At 46.8% G+C, this 10113-nt stretch overlaps 1 protein-coding gene across 2 annotated transcripts in view; it reads right to left on the bottom strand.

Annotated features, from left to right (window-relative positions):
* Positions 1-10113, bottom strand: part of LOC130128006 (ankyrin repeat and fibronectin type-III domain-containing protein 1) — a 320420-nt gene that overhangs the window by 38268 nt on the left and 272039 nt on the right. For both annotated transcript variants that reach the window (XM_056297716.1, XM_056297717.1), the window contains exons 9-11: positions 6484-6681; positions 5829-5942; positions 5491-5588 (exon numbers count right to left, since the gene is read on the bottom strand). In XM_056297716.1, coding sequence (XP_056153691.1) covers positions 5491-5588; positions 5829-5942; positions 6484-6681 — 410 coding nt within the window. The remainder of the gene's footprint in view (positions 1-5490; positions 5589-5828; positions 5943-6483; positions 6682-10113) is intronic.

The following is a 10113-nucleotide window of genomic DNA, read 5'->3' as shown; positions in this document are numbered from 1 at the left end:
ATAGGTCATAGTTAGGGTGACAAGCAGGCAGGAAACACACACACACACACACACACACACCTAAAACATACATCGATGGATAGGTAGTTACGTGACATTTGTGTGTGTGTGTGTGTGTGTGTGTGTGTGTGTGTGTGTGTGTGTGTGTGTGTGTGTGTGTGTGTGTGTAATCTGGGGGTATTTTCTTATTTATCTATTGCTAGGTCCCTGTGCAAGTGTGTGCATGCATGTCTTTGAATCTCTGCAAGTGTGTGTGTATGCATGTGGATCGGTGTGTGTCAGTGTGTGAATGTGAATGTTTGCGTGTGTGTGTTTGCGTGTGTGTGTGTGTGTGTGTGTGTGTGTGAGTGCACACGTGTGTGCTTGTGTGCGAGCACACGCACACAGACAGCAGGCCTGGGTCTCCTTTTCTCAGCCAGATCAATCAAACCAGCCGCAGACACTTCCTGACCCCGCCTTGACCCCTGTCATGTGACGGGGGCCAAGCCACAGGCGGCAACAGGGGTCCTACGGCGGGCGGAGGGTCTTTCTCCCACACTATAACAAACAACCAGAGGAGCGTCTGTCTGTCTACGTGCCCGCTTAAAAATGCCAAACATAAATCAGGGCGCAGGCAACCAAGCTGCTCTTGGGAGTCTCGGACTGTTTGACAACTGTTGTGTGTTTTATAAAAACGACGTGTGCCTCGGAGCCAAGGCTCGATGACACGGCATCAAACTGCCTCGCCTGACCGTGCTGTTCAGCAGAGGCCGTAATTCTTCACAAGATCGCTGCTGAGGCTGATTCTGATGCAAAGCTTTTTGGTGTGCGTGCATGTGTGGGTTTGTATGCCCGTGTGTGTGTGTGTGTGTGTGTGTACAGCATTAATGACAGTAAAAACAGCCACTTGGGAACGTCCAATGACACCTCAGCAAACAGCTCAAGCACATGTGTAATTGCAACCCGGGGGCCTTCATGTGGGAGAGTGGCCTTCTAAGTTCTTGGTTTCGCGGTCGACAGACGGCGAGGGGAGCTGGGCGGTGGGCTCCTTCCAGAGCTGCTCTCTCACACGTGAAGCGGCGTTTAAAGGAGCGACCGCGGCCCTTTAATCTGGGGAGCGTTTAAGAGGACTCAAGTCACTCCGAACGGAAATTGGATCAGGTTTATAAGGAGAGGGTGACATTCTCAACTCGAGGGGTGCAGCTCTCCGCCAGGCGTACGTGTCTCCCCCTTCTCCCACAGACAGACAGAAAAACTTTCCCTGCTGTTATAAAACTTTTTTCCTCAGCATCCAAAGTCAACTGAACAGGAAATGTGAAAAAAATAAAAATAAAAAAAAGTTTTGAATATTCAGCGCTCGAGCTAAAAAAATCTACCTAATAATCAAGCTAAAGAATCTATGTAATAAAAACGCTCTGCCTGTCAGTCTGTGGATGTGCACCTTACCAGGCAGCCCGGTGCACGAAAGCGACCAAGGCTGACATGAAATGACAGAGACCAGGCTATCATAATTTCACATTTTTAATTTTTAGGGTGGCACGGTGGCCCAGTGGTTAGCGCTGTCGTCTCATAGCAAGAAGGTCCTGGGTTTGAACCCCGGGGTTGTCCAACCTTGGGGGTCATCCCAGGTTGTCCTCTGTTTGGAGTCTGCATGTTCTCCCCGTGTCTGTGGTGGGTTTTCTCCGGGTGCTCCGGTTTCCCCCACCATCAAAAAGACATGCATGTTAGGGTTAGTACTCCTGTCTGTGCCCCTGAGCAAGGCATGGCAAGACGAACTGGAGTTGGTCCCCGGGTGCTGCACGGTGGCTGCCCACTGCTCCTAGCGACACAGCTAGGATGGGTTAAATGAAGAGTGTAATTTCCCTACGGGAGTCAATAAAGTATTTCAAAATAAAAATGTTTAAAAAAAAAATCAAAAGCCCTCATTAAAAGACTTCAGATGTGTTTAACCGTCGTGGTTTTCATGATATAAAATGAATCAAGGCGAATGGCTGCTCTGCCGATTGACTTTCATTCATAAAACCATGGTAAGAAAACATAGCTCAGCCATGGGACATGTTGTACTGTTGCTACTGAGGTGATTTCCAGCTGTGACTGTGACTAATCCATCTCTTGAAATTGTACTTTTATAGCGGAGTTTTAACATTGGAGACCATGGCACTTCCGGGTGGCGGCGAGGTGAATAAGGTGCATTATTTTTGGTTCATCCAGTGTTCTGCTGGTTCTCCTGTACTGAGATCGGCAGTGAATGGCTCGCGAAATACGATCGAGTTCTCGTCTACTTACAGGACTCGTACCCGAATAAACAATGTTTTGGTTTCAACACTATCGCTGCCCGATCTGACTCAACTGTAGATGTGAGTTGCGCATGTGCACAGCTGTCACAGAGTGGGCAGCGACAGAAAGCAGCGTAGGTTGAGCGAGCTAGAGAGTGAATGAGGAGAGAGCGCACTCCCAGTCAAGCACACATCCCTAGCTAGCTAGCTAGCTAGCTAACGTACTGGCTCACTCCCTTCTTTAGCTACTGGGCCACATGTATCAATTGTTTTATCGTTAGACTTTACCTTTGGTGTTCGAGTAGAACTGGGGTTGCCAACCTCCTGAAATGGAAATTAGGAGCACCCAGGGTGGGGGTGGACTATATTACCTTAGACTGAGGAGAACTGACTACTGTGGACCTATAACAAATATTTAATTATTGCACAATGCTCATTTTGTCCAAAACGACAGGTCTCGCTCTTACACAGTACCCTTCAGTAGTAGACTTGTGTAAATATATAACATAAAAATGTATACTTGGTTGTGGAAAGTCCTATTCATACCATACATAATCACATCAAGGAAACTGCAATGGCTCCTCTGTGACTAATGGAGAAAACCCAGTGGCAGACGGTGCAGTTGGCCTTGTATATGGAGGACTACGCTCGCAGGTTGCCATTTTTTAAAATCTCGCGCTGCCGTCGAGAAGCGAGATTCCACTACCCATTCTCTGTTGGGGTGGTGGAACACAACCTGGCAGACAGGCTGAAGGACAACAGAGCAGGAGGGTTTCCTTCTGTCTCATACAAATCGGCCTGTCTTAATAGTCGAATCTATTATATTTCTCTTCCATAGATTTGCACTGAATTGATTCTCAAAAATATGGAGCGAAACGCCTCCCGTATCAGTTCAATACGCAACATGTTTTCTAGTTTCCAATTAGGGGATGATTCCTTCTTTTTTTTTGTGGCTTTTTTCCCTGTCTTTTCTCCCAAGGAGTACTTGGCCATTACCCTATTTTCCGAGCCGTCCCGGTCGCTGCTCCACCCCCCTCTGCCGATCCGGGGAGGGCTGCAGACTACCACATGCCTCCTGCGATACATGTGAAGTCGCCAGCCGCTTCTTTCACCTAACAGTGAGGTGTTTCGCAAGGGGGATGTGGCGCATGGAAGGATCACGTTGTTCCCCCCAGATCAGGCGCCCCGACTGACCAGAGGAGGCGCTAGTGCAACGACCAGGACACACACCCACATCCGGCTTCCCACCTGCAGACACGGCCAATTGTCTGTAGGGACGCCCGACCAAGCCGGAGGTAACACGAATGAGTCCATATTTTACAGGATGGTTGGCCACCCTATGTTCAACATGTGTACATTCTAAAAGGTAAGATATATCTTATATAGTTACTGCAGTTCAGACAAAATGTTTACCTTGACAGAGAGTCCGCTGCACTGGTTGAGCCAGGAAGCATGTGCTAGCTTGCCTGGGGGGGGCGCAACTTCACAGAAGACGAACTCGATTACAGAAATACCGTGAGTAGTGTGGGCTTACAGAATCACTGTGTGAGTATGTCCAAGTGCATTGTTCTTCATTTAAAGATGTATTTACCTGCATTTTTGAATGTTTTATGAATCATGAAGAAAGTATTTTGAGTATTTTGAAAATACAAAATTACTCCACTCTAAAGTATCTAATTACAAATTATATTAGAACCTTTTTCAGCCTCGTCAAACACCAAGTGCAAAATACTCAGAATTAACTGAAATATGTATTTACAAGTAACAGAAATACTGTCCATCTCTGCACACACACACACCCACACCCACACACACACACACGCACACACGTGTGATCAAACGCATAACACCCCCCCCCTCAAGGCTTTGACTTAGCGGACATAATAAAACGGCTTGACATCAGACTTTGTGCAAACAATTGTCTATTTTTAGCGTGACCGTAATGGATTGTGTTTTGGTTGAACCTTGGCTGCTGAGTTTGGTGGTACTACACTGTGTAAGAGTGAAGTTACTGAATATTTTTGCAGCATCTCTTTTTGGCGTTGCACTTTTTAGACGGTCCCTGTGCACTCGGCTCACAGCCGGCTGTCCACACAGACCCGTGTTATTTGTCCAGCTCGGAGGACGGCTTGTTCTGGTGAAAGTTAGGTTGTAGCTCATTGTCTCCCTTACTACGGCAGGGAAGAGGTGTGGTTTGTGTTTTAACAATGTTTTCCTTATGAGGTATTGATCTGGGAAGTTCGACTCTGTGAATATATTTCCAACTTCACCAAACCTCAGTGCTTTTGGGCCAGTCCTCTTCATTTACACACAGCTGGAACAGCCAAATGCCAAATGAAAAAGATGACATTGATAATATCAAATGGTAAATGGTAAAGGGCAAATGCACAAAAAAAAAAAAATTCAAGCTTTCAATATAAAATTTCCATTTACCATTCTAAGTTTGATGTTTTCCTTTTCTTCTTTCCACCATAATTTTCAATTTCATCTTTACAATTTAACCTTTCTTTTTGAGCATTTCCATTTAAGCTTCTGCATTTTAAATATCACTTTTTCCAGTGTCACTTGCCATTTTCAAATTATTCTACATTTTAAATTTGCTTTTTCAATTACCCTTTTCTTTTAAACATGTAATCATGGCCTGGTCGTTCCTCGTAGCAGAGTAACATAATAATCTACTTATCTCTTTTAATTATCTATTTGGACTTTTAACTGTGACCAAATAAATCCTCCACAGCAGTCGGCTCACAGAGTCACTTGGATGAGCGATGAAACGCTTTTCCCACTGAACTTTTGTGTCCGGATGGACGGACTCGGCTTTCTGGGACTTCTAGACCTGGATTGTGAAGCACGCATCAAGAATTAAAAAGTAATTTAACACATACAACAACCTATATGACCTACTACACCCGGCCCTTTGCATGCAGTCTGTGTGTTCTCCCCGTGTTCTTCAGGGTACTCCAACATCCCTCCCACAGCCTGAACACATGCACGCTAAATAAACCGGAGACTCTAACCTGCTCATAGTAATGAACAGTAAGCGAATGACTGCGACTCGGCATTGTGATGGACTGTGGATATATCCAACATCTATACAGGCCTTCCACCCCACTGCATGCTGGGATATGCTCCAGCCTGTGGCAACCCACACTTGGACTGAGCAGGGACGTAGGACGGACAGATAGGAGGGTGGATGGACTGATGTGGAGGTGAAGGAAGCATCTGCGGTACTTACAAAAGTGAGCCCAGTGATGCTGCACTGCAGCAGGGTGGTGTCCTCCACCAGTACCTCACCCAGCAACGGGCTGAAGGAGGGGGAATAACTCCAACCAACTGCAAACAAAACACACACACACACAATTTCAACAAAAAGAATGCTCACTATTCTGGAGGCGAACATCTAGGAGGAGCTAAGATCAATCACAAACTGAGGTTTTTGGATCTTGTGTCTGCGAGACATTTGAACTTTCTTTTTCTAAGGATGGATCAGTCATTCTGGCGCATATGGAGGTGCAAACCGATGTCTGGTTCAGTAGGATGGCAGGGGTGGGGCAGGTGGGGGGGGGGGCAGACCTTTATACTTGGTGACGACGGCGGCGTTGACGCTGAGGGGCTCCTGGAAGTCCACCCTGAGACTGCTGCTGCTGCTGACAGACAGACGGACCACACTGGGTGCATCTGGAGGGTCTGGGAGAGACAGACACACGGATAGACAGATAGACAGATAGAAGAAAAAATCAACCAGGCACTTTCAGGAGGTCACGGAAAGCTCACAATGGAACGATGTTCACGAGCTTCACTGTGGTGGACTTGATCATCTTTCAGATGTGGTCTGGAAGATGTTTCTGGCGTGAGGACGGTCTTGCTTGTCTTCAATAATGATCATAAATCTAGCCAATCGATCAGTCAAAGATGACAGCTTTGAGATTTGCCCAAAAAAACAACATTGTCTTTCCACCGCTGACTGTATCTCAGACAGAGGGCGGGGCTGTTGGGACCGATTACATCACACATGAGCTGAGGATTCCCACCACGGCATCTGGGAGTCTGACAGATGTCAGAGAGACGACTTGCCTGTGATATAGTGCACATACATGTGGTGATAAAAGAGGGGAGGGAGGGTAACACCCCAACACTTTTGTCATGAAATGGAACGCACTCAAAGACAACAACAACAACAACATCACAGCAACGACAGCGTCACATCACAGCCCAGCTGCCTCCTTACTGGCGTGCTCGAAGCCCGTCTGCATGCGTCTGAAGAGCCGGTGTCGCCACTCCCACGCCTTCAGCTGTCTCTCCCGGTCCGACGCTTCCCTTTCACCGGGGCCCTCCCCCCGAACCTGGGCCTGCAGCTCAGACACCCGCTGCTCAGCCTCCTGCACCAGGGTGGCCAGATGCACCGCCCGGCCCTCCAGACTCACAACTGCAGAGGAGAGCGAGCGAGCGCGAAAGAGTGAGAGAGAGAAAGAGTGAGAGAGAGAAAGAGAGAACTGTTAGCTCTCTGACAAACAGCTAGCTAAGTTAGCTAGTGAAAACGTACTCTGTTGAGTGAAATGCTGTGACGGTACACCATACATACAGCTGCTCAGTACAGCTTCACTGCTGACTTTCACATGCTTTCACTGGTGCAGGTTCCACCTGCGGAATGAGTGTCTGTACACGGTGATTCAAGATGACCAATCAGGTACTTGCAAGCTGTTTCAACCTACTTCACATTGGCAGACATCTTTAAACTCACAATAAACGACTTATTATCAGTATGTCTTTAAATGGTGCATCTAGTGGATTCTTTCCTTTTTTAAAAATCTAAACTCAACCTCTTCCTGACCACGTTTACCGGACTACACTGTCTAGTCTAAAATATTTGTCCTGGGGGCGTCTGGGTGGCGTGGCGGTCTATTCCGTTGCCAACCAACACGGGGATCGCCGGTTCGAATCCCCGTGTTACCTCCGGCTTGGTCGGGCGTCCCTACAGACCCAATTGGCCGTGTCTGCGGGTGGGGAGCCGGATGTGGGTATGTGTCCTGGTCGCTGCGCTAGCGCCTCCTGTGGTCGGTCGGGGTGCCTGTTCAGTGGGGAGGGGGAACTGGGGGGGAATAGCGTGATCCTCCCATGCGCGATGACATCCTCCTGGCGAAACTCCTCACTGTCAAAGAAGCGGCTGGTGACTCCACATGTATTGGAGGAGGCATGTGGTAGTCTGCAGCCCTCCCCAGATGGGCAGAGGGGGTGGAGCAGCGGCCGGGGCGGCTTGGAAGAGTGGGGTAATTGGCGGGATACAATTAAAGAGAAACAGGGGGAAAACATATAGTTTTTTTTAAACATATATATATATATATATATATATATTATTTTTTTGTCCTGACCTGAATCATGTTGTTCTTGTGATGCTATGATTGATCATTATGAGTCAGAAGAGTCATAAGATGGTTATAACACCTCTAAGCGTGTATTAATGTTAATAAGTGTGCTGTCAGATTAATCATCTTTGACAGCTTGTCATTTTCATGTGCTTGTGTATTGGAAGAAGGATAATTTCCCCAAGTTTTCATGTCCCACACAGTGATTTTTTTCCAGGAGATTTTCCTTGCTCGAACCAGCGGTGTGATGAAGACGATGGTGACGTGTGTCGTCCTGTACTGTATCTGCCATCCTGCTGCTTCTCTGTGGGACTGTACAGTCCTCTGAGATGACACGTCGGCTGGGATTCAGGGCTGTATCAACTTAAAATGCAGGCAAACCAGCACATTTTATCAAACCCGTGAAAATGCAACATTATGACATGAAAATATGACCAACACTCAACAACACAACGTTGTGTGACTGATATAATGTAAAAAAAAAAGCTGTTCATAGTGAAGATAAACCATCACAGCACACTGTCTGGTTTTACTTCAAGGCTGCAAAAACACTCTGCACTGTGTGTGTATGTGTGCGTGTGTGTGTGTATATACGTGTGTGTGTATGTATGTGTTTATATATGTGTGTATGTATGGGTGTGTGTGTGTGTATATACGTATATATGTGTGTATGTATATATATATATGTGTGTGTGTGTGTGTGTGTGTGTGTGTGTGTGTGTGTGTGTGTGTGTGTGTGTGTGTGTGTGTGTTTCCACCACGGAGACAAGGTTGGAGATGTAATCTGGTGACTGTGAGCTGATGATGTGTCATGGTTGACATCAATCCTGGTATACAAACATTGTGAGCTTGTTCTCGCTCACGTCCAAGAACAAGATAAAACTTTTCATCACAGAAGAACTTTCCTGGCTAAATGAATGAGTAAACAAACTGCTGGCCTTTTTCTTCTTCTTTTCTTTCTTTTCTTTTCTTTCCTTTTTTTTCCCTTTTTTTTTTTGCATGATGAGAGCAATCTCGAGCTGCAGGAGCTGATCTCTCTGTTTCTTTGTCTCTCTCTCTCTCTGTCTCTCTCTCTCTCTGTCTCTCGGTGATTTTGAACTTGTGAACCTGCGACAGACTCGGGGAAGAGATGTCTTTGCTTCGTAGTGTCATGATTAAACAGGTGTCTTGGCCTACGATCCCGCAGGTTTGATCTCGGACTCATGACTTCTGAAGACCTTACATTTCTCCTTCGTGTTTATATGTTTTATACTTGCTCCCATTTCTTTCCCAAGTATGCCGTGTCCAATTCCCAATTTTCCCAAGCTGCAGCATTTGCACAACCAGGAATTGGGGAAATGCATGGCCATCCCATGGCGCCACATACTGGTGCTGTTGACGAAGCGTTGATGTGTCTGTATCGAGATCCAGCAGCTGGTTCAGAGACTCCAATATCAAACTTCAGATCTGATTTATGAATATTATTGACGTCCAGGTTAGGTAGTGGTGAAGTGAAGGGTTAATGTTGGGCAGCAGATAACCGGTTGCATCTTACACTGACGCCATACTTACGCACCATATAATATCGATGCTTTGCTAGCAGCGTCAATATGACGCCATGGGGTGAGAATGAGTTCATTGGGGAGGGTTTGAGCATCCATGTGCATCCTCCATTACATGTGATATCGCCCACGGCTGCAGTTTTCTCAGTGGGAAAGCACTGTATGTGGAGGTAAACAATATTTATCCCAGATCCAATCGCAGCTGTACAGCAGAACAACTAACAGCAGGAGCACCACTTAATTTGAGCCAGATCCTATAGAACGGAAAATGTCTGATTTTGGGCGTTTGCATTCCCGTATTTGCTTCAAAGGATCCAGCAATTATCACTGCTCAACTACCAAAGTGCTATTCTGTCTTTGTTCCTAATTAAATGTCATATATCTACTTTTGCACCACTCCCCCCCCTTTGTTTCCCTAATTGCATCCGGCCAATTACCCCACTCTTCTGAGCCATGACGGTCACTGCTCCACCACCGGGGAGGGCTGTAGATTACCACACGCCTCCTCCGATACATGTGGAGTCGCCAGCTGCTTCTTTTCACCTGGTAGTGAGGAGTTTCACCAGGGGGACGTAGCACGTGGGAGGATCACACTATTCCCCCCAGTTCCCCCTCCCCCTGAACAGGTGCTTGCAGACATGGCCAATTGTGTCTGTAGGGACGCCTGACCAAGCCAGAGGTAACACAGGGGTATTCGTTCCAGCGATCCCCATGTTGGTAGGAATAGACCGGTACACTACCCGGATGCCACCTTTTGCACCACTTTTTGTTTACTAAGTTAGCATGACTGATAAACCTCCAGTGTCTCTTGAAAAAGTGCAAGGAGAAGGATGAAGGGAGGCTTGCTTTGGTTGATGAGCTAGCTTATGAACTAATCACATTTACTTTCTCCTACAGTCGGTGTGTGCTGTACGTGAACTAGCTAAATTGTGCTTAATCACGTCTGTATCATGA

The sequence above is a fragment of the Lampris incognitus genome, chromosome 17 (genome assembly GCF_029633865.1).
Source record: "Lampris incognitus isolate fLamInc1 chromosome 17, fLamInc1.hap2, whole genome shotgun sequence".
In the NCBI taxonomy this organism is placed as follows: domain Eukaryota; kingdom Metazoa; phylum Chordata; class Actinopteri; order Lampriformes; family Lampridae; genus Lampris; species Lampris incognitus.
Note: the sequence above shows the minus strand (reverse complement) of the source record. Positions and strands in the feature narration are given on the sequence as shown.